Raw genomic sequence first — 26,591 nt, forward strand, 5'->3', positions numbered from 1 at the left:
GGACAAACCAATTAGATCCGCTTTGTGCAGTATAGAGATGAGAGGCAGAGACAAACATCAAAACGTTCACACACACACACTATGAAACAATGTGACTGGTTTATATAATCTCCTGTAGCAGTCATCCATTAGTCAATATCTGATTCATAAACTTTTTCTTCAGGGTCTCACAGTCAGCGTTCGTCACATGTTTACGATGATGGGGCTCGTGCAGGGTAATCGTTTTTCAAAATACGCAGGAGCGGGACAGTCTGGTTAAGAACATCTTGACATGGGTTATATACAAAATATTATGCCTAAATATTAAATATTAAGCCTCTGTCTGTTTGGGAATCGCCACAGCAACTTGGGGAGGCGACATAAAAACCTGCTCTTTTTAGGGGACACAGGGACTCCTGCCACCTCCACAGATGGGGAGGGCCCGGGGCCAGTTGTGCGGCCGAAAGGAACACTCACATACACATTTATGTGGTCACAACTGCACACACACAGACATATCCACACCAGACATCAACAGGTCATATATAAAATATTATGATCCTTCTGCTCTTAAAGTTTCACAGTAGAACTTTTTTTTTTTAATTGAAAAATACACAAAAATTAAATAATTCTGTTCATCTTTTTGAAACTAACTGCACATGGACTTGAAACCTGCCTCTACCTGACTGCACATTTCAACACTTAATTGTATTTTTTATAATTCATTATTGACTCATTTCCTCAAAAGCTGCTGCCTATTTTGTAACTTTCAAAAGAGACAATTACATAACTTGAACAGAAACCCGTTCAACTGGACTTTCAGACGCAATTGTAATGTGGATTGCATAATGTCTATTATATGTATTGTCTTTAGGGTTTAGTTCAGATAATATCATCAGAAATATGCGCTTGGACGGCAGTGGCTCAGTAGGTAGAGAGGGTTGTCCACGAACCAGAGACCATTCGATCCCAGAATGAGACACGTGCCGAAGGGTCCTTGAGCAAGACACAGAACCCCCAGTTGCTCCCAGTGCGTGGCACTGGTGTGTGCTTGTGTTAGCGAATGGGTAGATGTGTCCGTGACTGTAAAGCGCTTTGAGGTAGAAAACAAGGCCATTTACCATTTACCAAATATAGTGAAGTAATGAAGTAAAAATATAGATTCTGTCAGTGCTGTAAAGTAACATAAGTAACATTTACTCAAGTATGGCGCTCAATGCAATTCTGAGGTGTTTTTTTTATTTTAAATGTACCTTTTATTTCACACACATTGAAGGGAATGTTTTACTGTTGTATGTTGTGACATTTATCCGACAGCTGCAGTTACTTTACAGCAGTTTAAAAACCTGTCATGATGTAATGAATGATACAAAATACGAGGTGCTGGCATACAGTAAGTTAAACGCAGAATTTAAAATAGTTAAAATCAGCTCCATCTCAGTTGGCTAGAATATTTAGATGACTGAAAATCCAACAATCCAATAAATACGGACTCCATTCTGGTGTGAAATGAATGGTTAAACTTTTAAATGAGTACATTTTGCTGATTATACATTTACTTGAAACAGAGGTTTTGATTATAGAACTTTTGCGTGTCACAGAATTTTACCTTTTTTATAATGCAACTTTTGCATAAGTAAAAGATCTGAGTACTTCTTCTAGCAATGAAATCTATAAAAACAAACAAAAAATAATAGGTTTTTAATACTAACATCACATCTGCTTCTATAGTGATACTGGTTTTAATTTTAGTTTAGAAGAGAAGTTCAGGGTGGAACCACTAACAACTACAAAACTAACAGACTGTTTATTTATTTACTTTTGTAAAAGCTGAGAACCACTGGTTTCAACTGTTGGTTTAATGGCATGTAGACTTGAAGTCAGTTTTCCCAAGAATCTGCCATCGGCTTCCAAAGAAGACCGCTGCATTAATGAGCCGCTCCTTGAAATAATTTTTTTTTTTATACCTTTGAGTTTTGAATCCACTGACAGGGAGTGCCTCAGACGGTCTCCCAGAAGTTTTGCCCAGACTGTTCCTCAGGTATGGACAGGTCAGCTCTTTCTGTGTGATTGAGAGTGAGGCGTTTAGGGGGGCAGAACTGCTCACTCAGGATTAGGTGAAACCAGATAACTGAGATAAGGAATCGAATAGCAGGAAAGCCCTGTCATACTTTCCACCAGCTCCTGGGAATGCGGCTAAAATCTCAAATATATTTAGAATCTTTCCGAGCGTTTTTGGGAACAGCTGGGACCTGCGAGAATAAACCGAAAGGACGGAAAGGGACAGAAAATGCTGAGAGATGAAAGACACCAAAACGCACAACACAAAAATGAGAGAACTACGTATTTAAGTGATACCTTTTTGTGGGTTAGTCACTAACTCGTGCTTCTTTTCACATCACATGTAAACATCTTAAATGCTGTTCATTAAAATATTCACAGATGTCAGCTTAAGGAGACATTCATTAAGAAACCCAGAAAGTGATCAGAGCTGAAGCCATTTGACAATATGCGACTATAAAAAGTCATTACAGTGAGAATATGACATCATACATGTACCTTGGCCAATCATTTGAGTCATAACAAGCTGCTGCTTTAAAAAAAACAAACAAACCCAAAAGGGCCATTTCAATCTTTCACTCTCACTCTGAGAGAGAATGCATTATTTGAGTCTGTGAGTCTCAGTGTGTGTGTGTGTGTGTGTGTGTGGGTGGGTGGGTGGTTGTGAGCGCGTGCACACGGCAGCTGCTGATCAGCCCGGCCAAGAGAGAATTACCGCCCTCCCGGGGGGGACGAGTGAGGCCAACAAGGGACAGGTGACTCCCAGTCTCTCCCAGATCTCCTTACACCCGCCACCCACCCACCCACACACACACACATACACACACACACACACACAGCAGAGGATCCACTCACAGAGAGAGAGAGAGAGGGGGACAGATTGATTGTGGGTCTGTCCACCACGTCCCACCTAAATGGAGGGGGATGTCCATGCCACAAGGCACAGGGCACAGTGATAATAGGCAGAAGTCTTTAGGCAGACAGCTGTCACACCTGCACAGAAAACTGATAGCACGTGTGGTGTTGGATGGCTTTTAAGTTCCCCCGTCCCATTGTCAGCCTTTACAAGCATCACTTAGTCCGCACCGTTTCATGTGAGCCCGATCTTATCCACCCAGCGACAGCTTAATATTTAAGTGACATTTTGAGTGTAGAGACAGAGGCCGGCACGATCCCGCCGCACAATCCGACTCTGTTTTGTGTCTCTGACTTGATTCCTTTCTTCCTCGGAGTCCAGAGTGTGTGGCGCGAGTAAAGCCCCTTCTTTCCTCTTCCCCTGTGCTCCTCTTCTCCCCGGCACCGGCCCCCAGACACAAGCCTCTTTCTGTTGGGGCATCGCCATGGCAACCCAGCCACTAACTTGAGGAGGCGACATAAAAACCTGCTCTTTTTAGGGGACACAGGAACACCTGCCACCTCCGCAGATGGGGAGGGCCCGGGGCTGGCCGCGCGGCCACGTGCAGGCACACTCACATACAAATTCATGTGGTCACAACTGCACACACACACACACACACGCAGACGTATCCACACCAGGCATAAACAGTGGGTAGTGTGACATTCAAAAGAGACCTCTAGCTAACATCTGCTCCCTTTTAGGAGCTAGTTTATCTTCCAATAACATCTCATGTTGTTTGGTGGCTTTCTCAACTCTTTTTCTGGGAGTTGAATGGAAACAAATGGTCTATTGTTGATCAGACTTTTGTTTTCATGCTAAGATACAACATTTTCTCATTTTAACATCTCAGTCTTAGTAGGGATTGTGTCTCTTTACACAAGCGGCTGCTCTGATGATTAATAAAGATGCTCCTGAAGATGCTCCCACCTGAAGCACCTGCTCTGCTGCTTGACCGGCTCATCGAGCAGCATCTACTCTACCTTTACCTTCATGTAACTGTGTCAAATCTATGCTAGCTGTAGCCTACACCGCAACGTTACCAGCTCATCGTGCAACATCTACTGCACATTTACCTGTAAAACCAGATTTATGCTTCTGTGTCCCACGCCATGCACCGTAGCTTGATGTTAATTCAAAGTGCAACTTTGATTGGTCCAGCATGCATCTCATCCACATCTCTCAGGGGCTGGAAAAGCAAAAGAAATACGCAGGAGCTGACTCTCCTTCTGCCTCCTACACATCAACAATTAGTATTCTTCTCTGTGTTGCACTGATTTCAGTAGAACTAATTCCATCCAGCTCCGTAATTACTGTACACATGCCTACAACTGCATAGCCCACTGGCGTAAGCTAGGGCATGGGCTCTGCATAGATCCTTTGCAGGAGTACATACCAAGCTTAACGCCGCAATTTCATGCATTGATGGAGTTTAAAATGTAAAGAAAGCACGGGTGTTTGCATGCTTGTGCACAGTTAGAAGTCTGTGCGTTAAGTTCGGAGTAGGCTAATACGGTGCCAGCAGGTGGTTAGCTTAGTTTAGCATAAGGATTAGGAGCACAGAGAAACAGATAGCCATGCCAGATCAGCCTTCTGGCGATTAATACAGAGACTAAGACTAGCTCTAATAATAAAAACTTTCAAAGTATTTCTTCTTTAATGAATACATAAACACACAAGCACAAATGGAAAATTACAAGTTGTGATTTGACCGAGCGCTGAGTAGTGTAAATATTCCTTTGCTGGGTGCAGCTTGTCTGCGGCTAACTCCGACAAACAGAAATCAGACCCTTAGAAGAATAGCTATTATAAGGGTAACCTATAATAAAATAAATGTGTTACCCTAAATCACCAGCCAACGTTTTCACTTTAACTGCGCAAATGTGGAACTGTCTGTTCTCGTGCCTCACAAAAATGACAAAAATGCTTTTTCAACATGACTTTATTAACCTCTTGGGCAAATAAAACTTGTCAGTTTGTTGACGAACACAATGGAGTTTGACAAGAAGACAAATTGGGCCCAGATCCCTCTCCCTTGTTTCAGTATTATAATAAATCAAGCTATTGTCATTTTTCTGAAGGCCGATGGGTGAAACTTCATCAAATAGACAGCAATTTAAAGCTCCAGCAGACCCATTAAAGGCCCCAATCAACAAGTGTCAGTTTGAGGTCAGCCGGCAAGCCGAGGCTTCCTGCGTCCTCCTGTCGCAGGCGGAATATTCTGGAGAGACTGGCGAGTGAACCTCTGGTGCCTGGCTGCTGTTCATTAAGAGTATTAATGATTAACTGAGAGTGCTATTGTCCCCTCGGGCCCAGCTGTCCCTCCTCAGCCGTTGATCCACTCCGATGCCTCTGGGCCACTAAACTGGCTCCATTCATGTGCTAAAGTGACAGCTGCTCCTCACATTCCACAGAAAATTAACTGCAGACACCGGAAAACAAGCCGGGCAGCAAATAAATAACATTTGACAGATTTCTTTTGTCTATATTTTTTTTTTAAAGGGACGGATTGGCGATTAAAGAGTGGATCGGAAGGATTATTTCGAGCCTGCGCGGTAATAGTTGAAGAAGCGGAAGATACAGATAATGTTTGCTGTGTTGGCGCTTAGTCATTGAGCGGATGGAAGGCAAATGAACTCAGCAAGTTTACTGTTGAGAAGAAAGCCAGCGAACAATGTGACGGATTAAAGGTGAAATCAGTATAAATCAGGGTTATGGTTAACTCTGAACCTTTTTTAAAGACCTTAATCACATCAACACTTTTGTTATCGTTGCTAGAGAGAGGTATAATATTTTTATTGAGGGCTGACTTGGAAATGACAAGCTCATTTCAAAGAGCTGCAGGTGTAAAAATGAAAAAAAGTATTAGTTTATGTGTTTATGTGTGATATAAAGTGTCTTTTAGTGTAAATGTAAGTGTACCGGTCATCAGTGCAAACTTGAGGGGTTTGCAACTGACTGAGAGCAAGTACAATGCATGTAAATAACCTCTGATTCAAGGTGTGCACATGCACCGTGCAACCTGTTGCAAGTTTAAGAACGGGTTCCAGCTTTGTGGCATCACTCTCTGCAAAAGGAAGAACGCAATAAACAATATCAGCAGTCCAAATGTGTATCATCCTTAGCGCTATCTGTATTGTTTTACAGCGCATGTCGTTAAGTAGTTTTTATCTCACCGCTGAGAGGAGTTTAAAAAGCACCGCCGGCCTTTCGCTGGCATGTGCACTTCTTAGTTTTTGAAGAGCTGTTGTTCCTTTCACCTGGGAACAATTATGCCGTCCTTTAATCAGCTGAGTGGTCACAGATATTGTATGTGTGGGTGTACAGTTAACCGGTTATTGGACTGGGCCGCGTACACTCTCACAGTCCTGTTTCCTTGTACTCATGCCGGCACTCCTTGGACCCAGGTGGGGCCTAATTACTGGTAACATGATGGTTGTTTTTCAAATCACTTTCAATTAGAGGCTCTCTTTCTCTCTTTTTGTGTATGGTTTTGCAGAACACATACTTTACATTCCAGCTTTTGTTTTCACCTGCACATAAGCAAGGATGGACAAATCAGAAGGACCACCTTGCAAGGAGCCGTGGGGGGGAAGGCGTATAATAATGAGAAGAAGCCTCAGCTGAGTCGTTAGTGGTTGTTTCAGCAGATTCTCCCCATGTGCAGTCACTGTGGGCGAGGGTCGACTTGCGAGCAATGTTCCTCTTTGCAGTTTTGCTGCACTGGCTGCGTGTCGACACAAATTCGGAGACTTTTCCTCTTGCAGCATTACGCACGTTTGAAGTGTTTTATGACTGACACACCACGTGTGACTGCAGGCAGCAAGTTGCTTTTTTTTTTAAAAAATGTTTTGTCGAATACTCTCTGGTGAATGTCAGGCCTCTGCTAGAACTCAGTGGTTCAACACGCTAGAAAAACATCTGACTGACAGATATCTGATCTGCGATATAATTCTTCAGTTTAATATTCACTGACGATCAGATTTACGTGTAATGCAGCATTACCACATGAGATAACATCAAAATATTAACTGATGCAAGGATGAGAACTTTAAAGATACAGTTTGCGTGTGTTCATTACACATTCTGCCATGAAGATAAATTGAGTAATGACAATAAAACAATTACAAAATAAAGAAAACCTGAGTCAGACAGTTTCAACTTGGAGCATTCAGCAACTCATTTGTGCGAGTGTGATTTATAGTTGCGGTATTGCTGTATATTTCCAACTCCAGACCTGAACCTGCTCTGACTGAGATCACTGCATATTTATGTCCGTGAACCGCATCAAAACCGCTGCAAAAATGACAGATCAACACACCTTGAGGTCTGAAAAAAACTGAAAAAGATCTTCACGACGGAGTTTCGACTTTGGAATTTACTTCACCAGAAACCTGATTAACCTGATCTCAACATGTTGAGAAATGCACTCATTAGCTTGCTGCTGGAGAGTCAGATGAGAAGGCCCACAGCTTTTCTCATGTCTGTACCCCGCCAGCAGGGGCTTTTGGTTTGGCCTGAGACAAAAGACTGAAAAGAGGGGAAAACCAGTCCAAAGATAACCAACTCTGAAGTTTACGAATTCTGTCATCGTGAAAATGACAAGCTGCCGTTTTATGACGTGGCATCGCTTTACCTCCAAGAATGACAAGAAAACCACTGGGGAAGTTTGGCCACATGATTATACTGGCATCTTGTTTTTAAATGCCTTCCCGTTGCATAGATTTGCAGTGAAGTGAGCATAAACACTCGTCTTTAAACGAGAAACCACCTGACACATTGTCGGTGGTTACTGGGTGTCTGACGTGGACCCCTGTGCTGGTTCATTTCAGAACAAACCAGACTTGAGTTGTCATTTCAGGAAGTCACACATTAAATGGAAAGCTGTAGTTAGCTGGGCCCTCTTGCTTTATGGACACACGTGGCTGTGAAACTTTCTCTTTTCAAAAAGTGATTCAAAACATCTTAGCCTCTATTTTCCCCCCAGTCACCTGTGACTCATTCACAGGTCACCATTGCTTATTCAACTTCACACTTCTTGCAGATTACATCAACCCCCAGTGGGTGGTTACGGGTGTCAAATCTGAATACCCCCTAACAAAGGTTCGCCCTCTGTTTACGATAGCTTGGGTATGACAGTCATCACTGTTCATCTGCGGTTATCGCCACATGCTTGCTTTTATTTTCTTGACAGGAGCCATGCTATCTTACACCTCTACTACGTGCTGTGGAAAACATTTCAGAGGGATCCCTCCAGGGAGAGAGAGACAGAGAGAGAGAGGACCAGATGTTGGGCCTCGCTGCAGAGGTGTGGAGCTGAAGGTTGTATATTTTGGAGGTGCACCGGTACACACGGGCAGCCACCAGCCAGTTTATGTGCGGTCACAATAAACATTAGCACCTTTGGTGACCAGAAAAAGGTGGCCTTTGTGAGAAAGAGCTGTGCTTTCAGGGAAAAGTATACAGTGTACGTTATGTCACACCTTTATCTCACAGGTTACTTGACGTTTTTATTGAGCCGGTGAAGCCGGTCAAATAAGGTTAATACGCATAACCTTTTACCTGGGATTGGTGCGAGCTATGTTCCCATATCCTGCGCTAAGCAAAGCGGACAAGCACAGACCTGAGCAAAGGGAGTACTGACTTTCAGTCTGGGATCATGGTGTGTCTTAACAGCCAGCAGTTTACTGCTGCAGAGAACATAGAGGTGGCTGTGTCCATTCAACTCTGTATGCATGCACGTGCACCCACCCTCCCACTCATGCATAAAAAAAACACACACACACAAGTCAGTTTGGTTTGTGGCACGTGCGATGTAAGCACCTACTTTTCACAGAAGTGTGTGTATGTGTGGAGGATTAATTAAAGGCTGCAATAAAATAATCTCCGTGGTCTGGTAAATATACACTTTGCCCCGCGCGGCCATTTTCCTTAGTCATGTCTGGAGTCGACTCTTTACATATTACATAAAGTCTATTTATCTTTGCGTCCCAGCATGACAAATGTCTACAAAAACCGCCTGTTCTGAGAAGGAATCTCAGATTTTTTTTTTATCTCTTCTTGGAGCTAAAGTCTGGAGAACAGGAAACAAGATAATATGACTCTGTGTGTATGGGTGTCAACTATGTAAACATAACTGTTGAAGAAAGTTTTTTATCAGCGGTACACCTGCCATTGACGGATACCTTGTCACATGGGCTGCACATGAATGAGGATTGAAGTAAGGTATTGGAATACAGTGGACGCTCAATCATATTTACAGGATGTCTTTTGAGTTAAGAAAGCAATTACTCAGCGGTGGTGGGGGGGTTACAGAGCGGACCGGCTGGATGAAAACATTGTTGCTATAGGTATGCATTGAGCTCTGCGACGTGGGTGTGTTTTGAGCACACAAAGCTGAGCGTCTAACTGGAAGCAGAAGAGGATCTGGGTTGCAAGCAGCAGGATTTGACATCGACCTATTTCCTGTCATTGACTGTGGGTCACATGGTGAGTGCGTGGGTGCGAGATAGTGGAGTGGAATGCGTTAAAGGGGTGAGGCGCGCTCATGTAAGAGCAATTCTAATTGCACGCATGCTGCACTGGAGGAAGACAGACAAACATGCTGGTTTTAGTGTGCATGTACAGGCTTTTAGGAGCGTACACGTATGCACCGTCTCAACTTCTCACACTGTTGTGGCTGGGGCCTGACTCATTCGACACCCTCTTGGTTCAGACAATCAGTTCACGAAGACAAACTGCCACATAGGCAACAACAGTCAGATCCAGAGCGATAGAAGGGTTCAACGGTGCGGCAGTAAAAAACTGCCATTCACATGGGGAAAACATGCGCCTGCGTACACCCACACGCGCACTGTGCAGCATGTGTGTCCAACGCTCAGTGTTTCCCACTGTTATAAATCTGTTGGTGAATGAAACTTTGTCATCCAATCACATCCCTCACAGGCTCGAGCAGACGTCCCCGCCTCTTTCCCTCGCTGCTCCACGCTGAACCCTGCTCCCCTCCGTCTCCCCTGCTCCCCTCCAGCTAAGGCTTCCAAGAAGCCGAGCAGCATTTTCTGGCGTGTCAAGGTGTGACATCCTCCTGTCAGAGACCTCAAACTGTTACTCTCCCGCTTCTCGTTTTATTTTCACGGTGATCGATTGCCGCGTGGTCGCTGGCTCTCCCTCTGAACTCCTCTTTAACCTGACTTGGACTGGAGACATTTGTGACATCAACCATGTGCTCATCCTGCTCTTCAACATCCTCTCTGATGAAACCGAGGGGGCCCCGAAGCATTACGACACAGCTATATTTACCTTTTTTTTTTTTTTTTGTAACCACAACAAACTGAGAAATGAATATGTATGGGAGCTATAACAGTAAACACACTGTGTGGAAGCACAGTAACGACTGCTCCAGACACACACTCACACACACACACGTGCCAATAGTGTGGCCTTGATGTGGGCTGGTGTGCTGTGTCTGTGCTCTGAGTGTCTGCAGCTGGAGGCCAAGGCTGCTAGAGGAGAGGAGAAGCGAAAAGGGAAGGGAGGCCAAGGATACAAAAGAGAGAAGTAGAAAGAGATACTAGAGGTAACACAAGAGTCTGCAGAGGGGAAAAGAGTGAATTTGAGGCATGCGTCACAAGGGAGAAGTATAATTCATCCGGCAAGTATTTTGTAAATTAGAGAACAAAATGATACGAGGTGGGGGAAGAGTATGAGGCCGCGGGAGGCAAGCAGTACGGAGAGCTGTGATGAAATGCCGCATGCATGGATTGGGAGACCAAAAATGGAAAATGTGACATTTAGGCACAGCAAGAGGTCCCCCATTTGAGGCTGTGTGGGTGTGTCACTCCTGGTTTTGGGAAGGTGGGCCAAAAAAAAAGGCCTCACCAGGCCCCACCAAGCCACGCCATCTTGTACCGTGACCCAGTGAATAAACTGCTGCGAGGGATCCATTCACCGAGCAGTCAGGTGAAGCCCTCTCCCTGTCATCAGCGCCCACACTTCAGCAGTCACGGACATTTGGGTATAAAGTTCCACCTGGTTTGTTATTATCCTGACCCTTTTAACCCCAGCGGATCCCACATCAAGGCTTTATATGTTTTTATGTCTTAAACTCGTCACTCACCAGGCAACAGTCGGTCAAGTCAAGAGGTCACAAGCCAAAACATCCTGACCCAGGCGTTTGGTAAGCCCTGTTTGTTTCACAATATCCCCAGGTCTGATTACACACGGTTCCTTTTTGAATGAATATGCACATCATCTCACACGTAATCCTTGTCCTCTGAGTCAGTGCTCTTAAGGGATTTATAGCTTTAAGTCATGTAATTACCAACAGTCAGCGAAAGGGCAAAAATAAAATTGCGATATTTCTCCAAACAAGTTCCAGCAATAGCTCTTAGCTTGCTGCATTTTTAATGGATTAATTTAAGATTTAAAAGAACTCTTAATCCTTCATGTTACATCAATTTTTGGTAGCTATGTATATTCTCGGTATCATGTGCAGTATATGACTGTGAGAAACAAGGCAAATATTAAACGGTCCAGAATGTTAAAAGGTGTTTTCAATCTGGGGCTCCAGACCTCTGAGCATGTGTTTTGTACTCAAATTATATTTTTACATTTTGAATTACTGCCTCTTATTTTGAAAGGCATACATCCTCAGGATCTAAAAAAAAAAAAAAAAAAAAATCTGAAACAGGAACATCAGACTGCTTGAAACACAGTTGCAACCCGTGTGGAGGGGTTGATTTAATTTCAGTTTTAAGAATCACAGTCTAAAAAAAGGCTGGGAATTCCACAATAGAGTCAAGCAAAGCTGGAGAGTAAATACAAATAGTTTAAAAATAAAAAACAGTAAACATAAGCTCATTTTAAAGTGCTGGACACTTTTTCTTTTTTTGCAACCACTGGCAGTCTTCATCCAGTAGATGATTCACTGGCTCCACCTAAAGGCCAAACGGAAAATTGCAGCATCCGGGGGGAAAAAAAAGTCTATTATCATTTTTCTTTGGATCATAAAAGATCATTTAACTGATATAATTTAGGCTGAGTTTGTTTGCCCATCTAGGTGAAACAGTAAGATATGAATCCATGTCAAATTTAAAAACGTTGTCTTTCAATTCACCAAAACCGTACTGATTTGTTTAACCGTTAACCACTGCCCTTAGTTTCCCCAGCAAATGAGCATCCCACGGTGGAGTTCTTGACAGCAGAGAAAATAATCCGCGTCTTTAATGGTGCCATCGCCAAACTAGGCACTCATTTATGCAGCTCACAATGGTCTAATTCATTTACTGTGCGGCTCTGTCCCGAGTTAACTGCATCCTTTCAGGGGATGGCCATGCGGGGAAATAACTCTTTTTGCACAATGCACTGAGTGGACATTTTAATTCTGAACATGTGACTTGATAATTTGTTGACACAAATCGATTTCCTTGAAGGATTAATAAAGTATTTGAATTCTGATTAAATATCTGTACATGAGACAGTATTATTGGTATAATTCCTCTAGTACTATCTCTGACAGACTGTGGTGCTGGAAAATGATTAGAGCCGATGCTATCCTGTTGTGTTGTGGCATCTTCATCAGAAACGATGAAATTCCACGTCAAACTTCTGATTGGAGAAGTGGTTAAAAAGTCTTCTCCTGTGTCTGAGAGTGAAACACACGCTGCCCGTGGCCCAAACTTTATGCAAACAAGTTGTGTGACAAGAGTTAACAACAGATTCCTGTCACTGAATCATTTTTCCACCACACTGTCTCCCCGAGGGTTGAAAACCAATCCGAAAATGTCGTCAGCGTACATCTCTCTGATATCGGTCTTTATCCTGCAGGTGTCTTACTCAGTTTTACACCAGTATCAGTCCCCTTGTCTTCTTCGTCTGTCCTCTTATTTCTTTCTAGACAGAATCAGACAGAATAGCTGATTGCCGACCGTTGGGTCCCCCCAGAAGCTCCTGTGACTTAACAAAGCTGTGTGTGATGTTAGCAGTTAAAAGCTTTGTCTCACGGCCCGGGGGACTGGTGCAGCAGACAGCTGGTGCATTATGATGTAAAGAAACTGTTTCCATTCTGCTCTCGACTATCCTTTTACAGTTTCTCAGTTTCCCTTTAACAGAGCTAACTCTCAGCCCTAGGGCAGCTCTCTGTGTGTGTGTATCTCCGTCTTTGTGTGTGTGTGTGTGTGTGTGTGTGTGTGTGAGGACCACACCGTGTTGTCTCTACCAGGTGGACCTCTTCTTACTCATAGTGTCACATGGGAGGGGCCTGTAGCTGCCTGCAGGAAAGCGAGCTCCTCTATTTCCCTGGCAAATATTATCACCACAACCAGTCACATTTCTCTCCTCCTCCTCCTCCTCCTCCTCCTCTTTCTCTTCCACTCATCTCCTCCTTCCTACATCCCTCACTCCCTGCCTGCCTGTCAAATCTCCGACATATCCCTAGAGGATAAGATGCCATGGAGGCCACGGGAAGACCAGCGCTCTACGTCTGCTCTGTCCTGTTCATCCTAACAGGTGAGTGTCTCTGTGGGATTGTGAGCACGAGTTGCCCGTGTTGTGTTGTGTGTTGAGCAGCGGTAGCAGTTGCTGTGGTTGCATTGTTTGCCTGGTTGGTACGGGTGAAGCCGAGGGGCGAGCTGAGGAAGTTTTTCAGTAGCAAAGTGCTCATGTAAACCTTGTGAAATCTTCGAGAGGTCAGAGGAGCAGTAATGAAACAAAAAGTCCATCTAAGGACAATCACTGTATGTCTTTGCTTTTAAATATTAAAACTGGTCTCATTCATGTTGTAAAATTTGGAGCAAAATTTAAAGCGGGTCGTCGAGTTGTTGACACTAAAGGGCCTGCAGCCATTTTTCAGACTAAATTTGAATCTCAAAGTGTTGCTTTTGGAGCCTGTCTTGGGTTCCTTTGCATGTCCTTGCCACGGTCATCTCGGCGTGACTTTACGGAACTGGCTTGCTGTCGGCTGCACGTAAAAAGGCAGACAAAAAAGTCGGGGACAGTGGAAAGAAGAAGTGACCCAGGCCACAGCTCTGTGACTCAGAGATAACAGGCTCCTCACATGACGAGATATATCTAACAGAAAAGTCCCTCGAACGTGAGCTCTCCCCTGCTTTGATGTTTGTATCATCAACGCTCCTCAAGAAGCACTATTTGTCTTATCTGAAAAAGAACAGAGGATGGAGGCGTTCGGACGCGCACCCGGTGACTCTATTTAATGTCCAAACAACTTGGATGTGTGTGAGGGTGATAAGAGGCAGGTGTTTGTGGGTCTCCACATGGGGCTGTTTGTTTGTGTGTGTGTGGCCACTAAACGAAGACATCCCCTCACCTCAGAGCCCATTGTCACTGTAATCTCCTCTCTATCACCACAACAATATGCACTGCTGTTTGGGGACAACAGCGAAGGAGCGGGCTCGGCACACTCCTCCTCGTTTGGGCCTTTTCACCGGATCTCAGCTGGTGTAAACACAGGCACACTCCTGCCGCTGACAGCACGCACACACACACACACACGTACACAGAAACTGGCCTGAGGGCTGGAGCGTGTCGCAAGGGGTGTCCGAGCCGAATGTATTATTTAGGACATAACACCAGACGCATAGTAGATCTATTGTGATGAGCAACACGGGCGGCAGTCACCAGAGACCTGGCCGATAGCAGCTGGACGTCAGGGCGAGGAAATGTGGGGCGGCCAGAGGGGAGGGAGGAGAAGAGGAGGACGAAAAGAAGGGACACGAGGGGAAAATATGGTTTTTGAAGCGAACAAATCGAAACTCACATCCAAGAGTTTCCCTCTTTGTTCATTTGAATTATTTGATCTGTAGTATACGGGCAAGTGTTTCCCTCTCCCTGTCATTTCTTTTATGCTGAAACTGAGAAAGAGAAGATAGAGGTGAGACAAAGAGACTCAAGTGACAGAAAGGGGAAGCTGAAAGAGATCACCACGAACACAAACAGTGAGGTTTTAGCAAGTTTGTTTCTGCCTACTCACATGCTGCCGCTCAACTCGACACACCATCCAAACCGTCTTTACCATTGCGCCTTGTTATCTTTTCAACTTGTCACATGATCTGAGGCCAAAGCTCAGTTTTAGGCTTAGTAACATGTGGCTTTGGAGTAATATGAGCAAATAATGACAGATTGGGCAATTTCAAGTTATATTAGATAGACGCTCTAGATCTCTTTTTCAAAGTTGTGTGTTTTGGGCCTGTAACCAGCCAACAAAGCTCCCCGGCAACCAGCTGCAGAGCAATAGCTCAACCGTTGCAGTTGCCTCAGACTGCCCAAATGTTTGTTTCGACATAAGTCATGATCAAAGAGACGACTCTCATCCTCGTCTGACAACAATGACACTCAGTAGTGAGCTGGGTCAATATTAACTCACTGCAGTTTCAGGACCTGGTCGGGTTGAACTCTAGGATGCAGATTATATGATTAGAGAGTCAAAACGAAACCAGTTTCGTCTTCATCTCCCAAATTACTAGCACAATACGCTCACTCATCATACGGCAAATATGTCTAAGATTTCTGCCTCATGAAGTATTCTGTAAAATTATAACACGATATGAAATCATCTAAGCTGCTAAATAATAATATCTGATTGTTACAAAGTCCCAGCTATGGTTGACTTGGTGCAGCGACTGGCTTTCATCTGTGCTAAGCTTACTATCATGCAGCATGTACATAAGGTTGACAAGTCTTGCCCAGTTTTTCAGCAGCAGCATAAAGTTCATGTTATATATAGACACATATCAGTACATGATGTATTGCTGACAACGGAGGAGTGCAGTAAAAGGGAACTCTTGTGTTGGCAAACAAAAAGAGGATTAACACTTGGATCTCTTAGCTTGTTTTGGATCACTCTGATCAGTTTGCACTGAAAAAAAAAGAAAAGAAATATGACTGTATTCCACATTCCCAGCATCAAACATCAATGAGTGGAAGAGTTAGCAACTAGCTAATGTACGTGGTGGAGCATTTTGCAGCTACAAAGTCCCTCAGAAGTTGGCGGTGACCAAAAATAGAAAACTTAGAACTTTAAGGAAAATAATGTTGCTCCATACCTGGTGGATTTTCTGTAAATATTGTGTACACAGCTCGTTGTTCAGCCTCCAAGTGTCGCTTGTTAGCTTGATATTAGCTTGTCATTAGCTTGCCAGCACCATGCAGGTCTCTAAAATGACTACTAAAACAAAGCTGATTCAACACACATGTACCTCATAAAAATAGTCAAATTGAAGGGTAGGATATGAGTTGGTAATCTATATCCTTGTCTGGGAATCAGTCCCAATATTTCTTTGAATTACACAGAGAATCAAACAGTCGATATCTAACAGACATGTTCCTGAAGCACCCTGCCTGCTTTTCCCTGGAACGATCAAATCATTTAAATCATTAAAGCACTGAAAACACCATTTGAAACAAGCTTTAAATCTGGATTCATAGGTGCAGGTTAAAGACAGAAGTGTCCCATGATTCAGGTTACCTTACCTTGACTGTGCAGCAACACTCTCATTTCCTTTTCCCTTTATCTCCTCCAACTCAGAGATCAACTCTGAATTCATTCACATCCCCTCACTGGTCCATCATGGCATCAAAGGGGAGCCTCTGCTCCTGTCTGTGGAGACTCACTTCTCTCTGGACAAAGCCGAGATCCAGGGAACTTGGTCCCACACCAAGCCAAGTGGCGTCAGGACCACGCTGGTGACATTCACCAAAGAAAACGCCATCACTGACATGATGCGCCGCAACCACCTCCACTTCAGAGAACCCAACGTTTCTTTGAGAATCCAGAAACTGACCCAGGATGACGAGGGGGATTATCACCTGAGCCTCAACATAGAGTTCCATAACAAAACAGGGCTGGTCATCAAGGAGGAGAGAACCGTCCATGTGACAGTTGACGGTGAGTTATCAGGTCTGATGTTTGGACACAATCAACGGTATTTATTGCCCAAAATTTAACAATGTTTTGTTGTTTTATTCTCAGTGCCCGTGTCCACTCCGGTCATTAAGAAGAGCCCGTCCTTTGCAGTTGTCGAGGACAAGGCGAACGTAACTTGGACTTGTTCTGTTGAGAGAGGAACAAGAGTCGTGTTTCAGTGGCTTAGGGATAACGTTGCCCTGGCGCACAGTGACAGATACCACTTCTCCAAAGACAACTCCACACTGCTAATCAGCCCGGTGAGAAAAGAGGACAAGGGAAACTATCGCTGTGTGGCCAGCAACCCTGTCAGCCAGGGCCAGCACAGCAGGACTGTGGAACTCAATGTCTACTGTGAGTAGCTGTATATGTCCCCATCTGTTCCCTTGGTTCCTCAAAGATTACCTCAACATGCAAGTCTTTGTCCTCTCCCTAGAGTAGTTGAGTTTAGTTGTTTTGGTAAAAAAATACATGCCAGAGATGGATGCTAACATTTGAAATGGACCAAAAATGTTCAGGAAATGGTTCAAGAAGAATAAGATACGGAGGCAGTTTGTCTCCAATCTCTCACATAGCAGGATCATGTGACCTTTGTTTAGTTTGGCACACATTTGAACAGGATCTAAAATCATCATAAATTCAGATCAGTCCCGTACCTTTGGGATGGTATTCTGTACTAACAAAACACAGAACCTGTACACTTTTGTTTTTCACTTTTGCACAATTGTCTCACAAACATTAGGTCATATGTAAATATCCGCCCACTCACTGACAGATGTAAACACGTGGCTGTTATGGGATGCGATTTGCATACAAGCAGACTTATCTCACAGAGCTCCTCTGTTCCTCCATAAAGGGAGTAGATACACTGATAACTCTGACTGGTTTCGTCAGGTCAAACTGAAAACCTACGTACAATCTTCCTGTGAATTCATTTGAATGAGTCTTCATTTTCCTGAAACTGTGGATTATAATACATTTACCTGCACTGACTGAGCGACCCGAGTTTTCCTTGTCTGTTTAGTCAGTGCGCTGGGACAGTGGTGTTTAAATGCTGTCATTGTTTACTGTACATTTGCATTTGCAGGGCATGTTTGTGTTTTAATTTCCAGGAAGGGATATCAGTTAAAGTACCTCTTTCGGTTTCACCATATTTGGTTTCTATCCCACCCTGGGGCCTCGGCCTTTACGTCTGTTTTCTGTCTGTCTCACACATAGAAAACAGTTTCATTCCATTCAAATAATAGTATTTGTTGGTACTTCATTTGTGGCACGCCTTATGAGAGCTGCAGTATTTGATAGTATTAGAGAGTATTGACAGAACTATATTTGATATAGATCTGTGGGCATAATACAATCGCGTTATTTAAAACATGTAAGTATGAAAAAAGTGTGCACCACTCGTTCTTGTATTGCGGTCATGACAAAGGACTATTATAAACATTGAGTTTGAAATGGTTTCCTTCACTTAACTATGTGGGAAGAACTAATCCCTTTTTACTGAATCTAATGCATGCCCAAATCCACGCGTCCACAGTTCTACATTAAGATCACTAATATGGCTAGTAGAACATGGGTCTAATTTTTTCCACCAAGGTCTCGCTGATCTCCACTGCTTTGTGATTACATGCTTCAGCTCACCCATATTTATCCTGCTCGGCTGCGTATCAACCCTGTGACCTTGCAGTTAGACGCTCACTTTGCTTACCCTGTTCTCCACCTCTGCCCCTTCATGCATTAGAATGAGACAGTTTATTAAAAGTACCTACTGTGTATAACAAAACAACGTCTCAGCGGCAAAACTGTCATGTTTCCCCGACCCACACAGATGGCCCCTACAACCTGGAGGTGAACTCCGTCCACGGCTTGAGGACAGGGGAGGTGTTCACCATCAACCCCGGAGAACTGGTCTTCTTCGAATGCCAGGCTGACTCCAACCCTCCGAACAGCTACGTCTGGATCTCCAAGAGCCACAACGCGACCCAGGTCATCACGGAGGGCCCGCGGCTGGAGGTGCGCTCCTACAGACTGGCCCAGGCCGAAGAGTACCTGTGCCGCGCCTTCAACAACGTGACGCAGAAGCAGGACGAGGCCCAGTTCACTCTGGTGGTGGCCAGCTTAGGAACAGGTGGGTAGAGGGTGGAGCACGGCATGAGAGAGCAGAGCGTGGGTAGGTTTTGGGAATCCTCTGCTATAAACACTCTGTAAACAGCGTGTCGTGCCAAAAAGCAGAAGAGTTTAGTGAGCTTTGAGAGTTCAATGCTGAAAATGACAAACCTTGGTCAGCTTTGGGAATTGTTGGTTAGATTACATACTGTAGATGGAGGAGCCTACTCTGTGCACAATAACTAATGAATGGAAGCAGGTTATGGATATAAGATGAATTATTCATGGCTTTTATGAAACTAAGGTTTTATCTCTGTTGCTAGGTTCCAGCACCTGCCGCCGGTATTAAAGTTCAGTGGCTGAGAAAGTAAACAGTGGATAACAGCTGTTGTATTTGTTGACCAAGTTTTATAGCATATGGAGTTTCTGTGTGCTGAATGCAACATTGATATGTTGTCTTGGTGATACTGAGAAAGGCACACTGATCATTACTGCTGATACTGGCTATGATTTAATGAGTCGACAGACGTCGTGACAGCCTACATCTTTTTATTGTTATCAGAACGTGTAATGTCACTAACATGCTCCCACTCGTTTTCTTTTTAGCAAATTTCAGGTTCACCTGTTAGCATGCTAACATTTTCTAAAATGCTTTTGTTAGCATGTTTACCATTTTAGATTCAACTATGAGCATGCTAGCATAATTTCCTTGTAAATCTTCCCTTTAGGTTCATCTGTTAACAAGCTAACATTTGCTAAGTACCACACAAACACTTTTTTTAATATTTTTTTTTGCTGATTTTCCATTTAGGGTTGCCTTTTATTTACTAACATTTGCAAAGTACCTACACCTCCCAACTAATAGTTTTTTAGCAGATTCTCAATTTTAGGTTATATGAGCAAGGTAACATTTGCTAATTAACACACAAACAAGCTCCCAGCTATTTCTATTTTATTTTTAAGCAGATTTACCATTTTAGTTTTACCTTTTAGCATGCCAACCCTGTACTAAATAGTACACCAACATTCTCCAAACTATTGTTTTTATATCAGATTTTAAGTTTACCTGCAGGCATGCTAGCAGGTAAACTTGCTAAATTTGCTAAATTTTGCTAATTTGCTAAACTCTGGAAAAAGCAGATTTAGGTTTTTCTTTTAGCATGCTAGCATAGGGCACCGTGGGCCTATAGCTGAGGCTGATGGGAAAACAAGTAGATTTGAATTTATCTTCAGTGGGACGTAGAATATCTGTAGCAAACTTTAGAGCAATCTCTAATAGTCGACATATTTTACAAAATAATAATAATAATAATTCCTGCTGTTGGTGTAAGGGGAAATTTCTGGAAGTCTGTTAGATTCATCCTCTGGACACCACGAATATCTGTATAAAACTATGTAGAAATCCAACCAGACATAAATGTTGAGATATATTACTCAGGAAGAAAGAGATAGATGTGTATAGTGTTAACATTATATTGTCTTTTATTAACAGGGAAAGAGAAGCACACCCAGAATGGCAGCTCTGTATCCCCGTTGGCAGCCATTACTGTCTGCTCTCTGTTTGTCATCGGCTGTATGCTGCTGTTCTTCATCCGGAGAAACTGCCATCCTAAGAGAGGTTAGAAACTGTTTTCTTCAGTTACACTGGCATGCAGTAAGTGATAGACACTGTAAATCCCCGTGAGTTCTGTTTAATGTGCCCAAAGCTTGCAATCTGGATGTCTAAAAAGCTGAAAGGTGAATATTAGATAACACTAACGGCCTGGTGCGCCAAGCTCACACATGTTGAAGTTAATCATAAATGTAAATAACTTGCAAATGTTAGTCAAACTGAAGGTAACCGGGGTAAAAGGGCAAAGTAACTTCTGTATTTGAATAAGTCAAGGTTTAAACTTTTGTCATCTGTGTGCTGTGAATAATTATTTTTCTCTGTCTCTGTCTCTCTCTATTATCATCAGTGCTTATGAGCATTTACAACAGGTAAGAGCCTTCAGTATGAAATGAATACAGACACTTCTAGTGAAGACTTAACCTCACATATAACCTTTAACTAACTGCTTTATTATCTTGATTTTATTTGCAGACCGTTTTCAGAACAGAAGCGACCACATCGCTCAGGTAAACTGCGGTTTCTTCGTGCTTACATCAAACAATGCAATCATTAAGGACAGTAGAGCATGCACTCTTGTTTACATATATACATCCCTTATGTCATATTTTGAAAGGGATTTGTGTAGGAAATAATGGAAGTACGGGGCTATTGGTTGTACTTCATAGTCATTTCTTGAAAACCGGTTTGAGAAAACAGGAACCTAAAGTCGAAAAGTAAACAACATCAGGGTTTCAGCTGAAAAGCAGGTCTAGGTTTTATGACATCATTAGATTCATGATGTTATTGTAAACATGGAAACTTGATACTTGTACCCTTACTGTAACTTAAGCATCTGTCTGACATTAGAAAATGTGTATTAGCAGGTCATGAGGACGCAACAGAAGACTTTGGCATCTACGAGTTTGTCTCCATACCTGGCAAAATGGAATCTACACAGGTATTTCACTTGATGTACACTGACATTCACAGGCGAAGCTCATGCGCTTTCTAAATGCTTTTGTGCTTTCATGGTTTTAATTTTCCTATGTAACTGTCCCCCAGGCGTCGTGCAGATCTCTAGCTCGCCTCGAGTCGCTTCAGGATATGCACACCACCATCTACGATGTGATCAGACACGTTCCTGAAACCCCCAGTCACAGTTTGCTGAAGTAACCGCAGAGAGTCGAGATGTAACTTAACAGCCGTTTCACTTGAAGACTTGTGTGTAGCTTTATTCTCTTAAGTCTCTGTTATCAAAGCCTGACGCACTGGTTTTGGTGGCCCGTTTTTTTTATTTTTTTGAAGGATGAAGGAGACTCGTGTGAGTACACAACCTGATCATGCACTGTTTTTGTGGAGAGCTTGGGTCAGATGTTAAATGTCGATTGCTGACTTTACCGTGAGGTGATAATGCATTTGTGGCTTTGTTTTTTTTTTGTTTTCAATGTTAAAGTCTAACTGAAGTTTTAACGATTTTGCTTTTTCGGTTCAAATGTGAAGCTCATGTTAAACCAAGCACGTTAGTGGTTGCCACTTTTACATTGTTTTAAAGATGTCATGAGAGACCTACAAGGTGCCCAAATTCCCACATTGCGATTACTATTTAAAACACAGATTTAATTTAGATTTTTAATTTATAAATAAGAATATATGACATTCCCTACTGAGAGTATGCTTTGAGAGAAGTGTTAAAATGAATGCATTTCCTTGTATGGAATATATTCAGGTTAATTGTAAATACTGTACATGGATTATTCTGCAGATTCTTTATACATATGCTATTTCTATGTTCTGCTCTATTTATTCCTATACACACTCTTTACCCTTTCCCCCCAAATGTAGCATTTTCTTCTGCTCACAATGGAAATGATTAATACATCAAAAGTTATTGTACAGTTTGCATCCACATGTTTGTTTTGTACTTTATTAAAGATATAACTGTTTACTATTCTGGGTCAGTTTAAATACACATTTTGTTCCCCACAACCAAAGAAAAAGCACTTCACTCTGCAATTTGTGCAATTACATTTTCCATTTTCACAGAATATCCAAATGCCTTGAAATGAACACTTTTTCTTTCACACATTCTGAAAAATAATAGCTGGAGCCAGCAAAGCTGTCAGTTGTTCTGTTGCCTCACAGTCAGTCTTTGTCTGGTGTCTTGGCTGCGATCAGTCTTCTCTCAAAAAGTATGAGTTGTGTTCACTGCGGCAGGATTGCTGCAGAGTGCTTTGCTTCTCTCAGCCTTGTTGTATTGGTATGCTGTGTACCTGGCATGACACAGACACGGGCATCAACAGACGGATGGTTCAGCATGTGGCAGAGTGCCCTCCACCTGCTCCTGCTGACACCTTGTCACGAATAGACAAAAAAAAAAAAAAAAGAAAGAAAGGAAAGCGTGTGTGTGCATTCGCTTGGTTTTATGTGAGTGGAGAGAAATATATAGAAATAAAGATTTTTTTCTGTTAAGAAAATTGAGACCAAAGTTGATTTTGCATTTTACAAAACAGTTTTTTTTTTTTTATTTGTCAACCTTGGACAATGAATCATCATGATGCAGCTTATTGTCAATACACTCACTTTCACGCTTTGTGCTTTCATTTAATGTCATGACAAATATCACAAAAAGTAAACAGATTCAACGCCGATTGTAACAGTATGCCCTTAGGTAGAAACTGTATGTAAATTAAAAAAAAAAAAACTTTTGAAGGGACAAACAAATTACACTGGGGGACAATTGTGACTTGTTTTCCAAACTGACAGTGTGCGCCAACGAGATAATGAGTTACACTGTATTATTTATTCATTAACTGTTTAAGGATAATGAATTTTCAAGAGCTGATCCTCTTACTGAATTACCAAGTGTGGCTTATCCCGGTGCTCCTCTGCATAACAACAAGTAGTTTATTAAATCTAGCTCTAATAATAGCTTATGAGCTGACCAGCTGAGAGCGCCGTGTCTTTGTGGTGGCATCTCCGGGTAGGGGTTGCCATCTGTTCCGTCTCAGTGTATGCTTTAAGGGAGGCTCCACGCTGTGGATGACTGCCTTGACAAACAACGTGGAGTAAACTCACCTAAGGAGAGCGACCTCACCTTCATTTGACTGGGAAATAGCCTGAGGCATAATTAACCAGGAACTAGAGCTCCCAGTGCCTGCTGTCTGCTGCGTGCTGCCTGCTTTTAAACAAGCTCATCTCAACCTAAGGGGGCAATTACGGAGCGGGCTGAATTGGTCTGGCTGCACCATTCCTGTAATAACTGACATAGTTTACAGTGCAGTGACAGGTGTAATTGCACTGGCAGAGATGGGGCTTAACGGCACTGAGTCATGCATGGCACAGTATTATGACATGACGACTCTTAAATGACAAGTATTCTAAGAAGTGCTAGAAGAAATACTCTTATCATTTCCTGAGATAAAATTAGCTCTACTGTAAGAAAAAAAAAAATAGCAGATTAAGGTATATACAATTACTGTTAGTGTCATATTGATCAGTAGTAAGTAGTGGTAAAACAGTATTTCATACATTATGTTGTATTACTGAATTCTTAACATGTAAATTCAATCATATTTTACAAAAGGAGCAATTAAGTGATATTTCCATCGTAAGTAAATAACTTACATCTATTTTAAAATTACTCTATTGGACGAACAGCTTTAAAAGGATCTCAGACTGCCGTCCCCTGCACTTTTCCATCTATGTTTTCCATTAATTGGATCATTGACAGTGTGACAGTCACAGCAGGCACCCAGGATTGAATTTAGTGGCTACAAACTTTATTATTTACACCTGTGCTTTTCTTAGTGTGACACAGGATAAAAAAAAATAACTACTGCTATAATATTGTATATCGGCCTATGTCTCTGCAACGTTGTTAAATTACTACCATCCAGTGGTGTATGACAGCAGTACATGTATCACAATATAAATCATTTTTGTTTTTTTTTCTTTTACAAATTTTACATATCCAGAATAACACATACTTTTAATTTCTATCAGACGTTTCGTGTTTTTTTTTTTAACTGAAATTTTGACTAGAAACGTGAAAAAAGGGAAACAACTACCTTTCCCAGAATGCTTTGGAATTTTTTTTACGGTTCCTGCCGTGCCAATCACGTGACGGTCAACTATGGCTTCCCTCTCGTAGTGATGGAGGCGCTCTATTGACAACAAGGCGAAACTGAGACTTTACTCACCTATTTCCCCGCTGACACGAGTCGGAGTTACCATGCAGAAGATCAAATCTCTTATGGCCCGTCAGGTGAGCAGAGCAGGCGTCCAGAAACGGAGCTGCCGCCCGTCTGTTCCTTAACAACTGCCCACAGCTAGCATGGCAGCTAGCTAAGCTAAGTGGCTAATTTGACAGCTCATCGTTTGGCTCGTTAAAGGGCACATTGGGCCGGACTGACAGCTGTTTTTCAGCAGCCCGTTTACCTCTGATGAAAGAAAAACACACACGTATGAGCAGTTGTACTCACGCGTTTGTCGTAAAGAGAGCACAACCAGACGAGCAAAACAACAACAGGGCGCATCAGTGCACGCTGGGCGGTTAGGGAAGTTCTCAGTTTGCACAAGCAGTAATGTTATACTCAGTGGTGCACACTTGGACACAACAAAGCATATCGCATTCAGAAATCTGTCAGTCAGTTCCACTTTTTCTTGCTGCATGCGTTAGTGTGCTGATGAATGACAAGCTGTGTGACAACGGGAACAAGTTTTAAATAGAGAAGAATAAAACGTTACTTGGAAGTTTTCAGTCGAATTTAATTGGATTTTATTTTGACAGGGCCTGAAAAGCCCCCAGGAGAGCATGGCAGACCTCAGTCCTGTGGAGAACCTCAGGATCCCTAGCAAGGTAAACAATCAGCCGGGTTTGTTGTGGTGCTTGATGCATTTTGACTCCATGTACGGTGCAATCAAGTCTCTCAGTGTAATACAACATAACTGAATCCCACCACAGATAATGTTGCATTCAAGTAGCAGGAGTTAATAGATGGCTACCTGATTTAATTGTGCTGCAAGTTCTGAGTGGTGCAGTGCTTTCTGTAACGATTTTTATGAAAGCTAGAAAAGTATTTTATTGTTTTCAGTACACACGGAAGGTGAACTAAATATGTATAGTTATCAATGTGGTGTTTGCGCTCTTGTTTTTGTTGATCATCTGTGGCACCTTGGGTATTATTTTAAGCACACAAGTAAGGAAAAGCAGCGACAAACCTGAACATCTAAACTGCTGAAGATATGATGCAATTATTACATTTTTATCTTGCTTCCTGTAAATGGCCTTAGTTAAAACACACCCACATTGTTTTCTCCCATTTATATCACTTAACATCAAGTCCTCACAGTGTGAAATACAGCCTCCTGTAATAGCATTTCAGCATTTTGGCATTGCGTCCTTTGAAAATCTAATCAGTCATGCCGTGTCACAGAAAGAATTTGTCAATATCCACTTGTACAAATTCGATTTGTCAAGAGCAAACAGAGCAAAACGGCGCGGTGGCTCTGTGTAACGTGTAGGCACCACTTACTTAGCGACGCCTCGGCGCTCTGCTGGCTCCCGGCTTTGCCTTTTGACTTTGCCTCGCAGCGATCATGACCTTCTGTTAATGTGGCCGGGTACAATTTGGAAGGCGACCAACTCCATTTGTTCGCAGCGGCGGCTGACGTCGGCGAGGTCGATTAAAGTTGACATTTAATTTCTCTCCTTCTAAACTTTCAGCCTCTACCTGTGATGTTGATTGTCACGCTGGTTCTGCCTGAACACTTATGTGTGTGAGTGGAATTTGTCTCGGTGGCATTCTTTGCTGATGTACAGCACGATTATTTGCTACGCAGGTTGAAAGAAACGGGGCTAAAGAGGAAGTGTTTTTTCTCTCTCTCCCCTGCGAGGTGTTGTTTAATTCAAAAGTACTCAAGAATAAAGCTGATACTGTTTTAGGCTGTAGTGATATTTTAATCTCGGTTATTGGAGCTGATACACAACAATGTTATGAGGTCGTATGGTGGTCCCAAAGCTGTTGTTAGACCTGTTGTTG

The 26,591-nt window shown here is 42.7% G+C and overlaps 2 protein-coding genes across 4 annotated transcripts in view; both read left to right on the plus strand.

Moving 5' to 3' along the window:
• Positions 1-13,168: 13,168 nt before the first annotated feature.
• Positions 13,169-23,345, plus strand: hepacam2 (HEPACAM family member 2). Its single transcript, XM_084563522.1, has 9 exons — positions 13,169-13,441; positions 16,476-16,835; positions 16,920-17,207; positions 18,682-18,981; positions 20,452-20,577; positions 20,918-20,939; positions 21,043-21,077; positions 21,435-21,508; positions 21,613-23,345. The coding sequence occupies exons 1-9, from the start codon at positions 13,384-13,386 to the stop codon at positions 21,721-21,723; spliced, it is 1,374 nt and encodes a 457-aa protein (XP_084419648.1). The 5' UTR covers positions 13,169-13,383; the 3' UTR covers positions 21,724-23,345.
• A 1,340-nt stretch (positions 23,346-24,685) lies between these two features.
• The window catches only part of vps50 (VPS50 subunit of EARP/GARPII complex), a 115,465-nt gene continuing 113,559 nt past the window's right edge, over positions 24,686-26,591 (plus strand). For all 3 annotated transcript variants that reach the window (XM_084563463.1, XM_084563464.1, XM_084563465.1), the window contains exons 1-2: positions 24,686-24,814; positions 25,340-25,408. In XM_084563463.1, the coding sequence (XP_084419589.1) occupies positions 24,782-24,814; positions 25,340-25,408 (102 nt within the window). In that variant the 5' untranslated portion in view covers positions 24,686-24,781. The remainder of the gene's footprint in view (positions 24,815-25,339; positions 25,409-26,591) is intronic.

Source organism: Chelon labrosus (genome assembly GCF_963514085.1).
Source record: "Chelon labrosus genome assembly, chromosome: 16".
Classification (NCBI taxonomy): domain Eukaryota; kingdom Metazoa; phylum Chordata; class Actinopteri; order Mugiliformes; family Mugilidae; genus Chelon; species Chelon labrosus.

Bases quoted from the DNA above. Each gene is read 5' to 3' on its own strand.
- hepacam2 (XM_084563522.1), top strand. From the start codon at position 13,384: ATGGAGGCCACGGGAAGACCAGCGCTCTACGTCTGCTCTGTCCTGTTC. The intron at 16,836-16,919 runs GTGAGTTATCAG...TTTTATTCTCAG, and splicing joins CGTCCATGTGACAGTTGACG to TGCCCGTGTCCACTCCGGTC. The intron at 18,982-20,451 runs GTGGGTAGAGGG...TTTTATTAACAG, and splicing joins GGTGGCCAGCTTAGGAACAG to GGAAAGAGAAGCACACCCAG.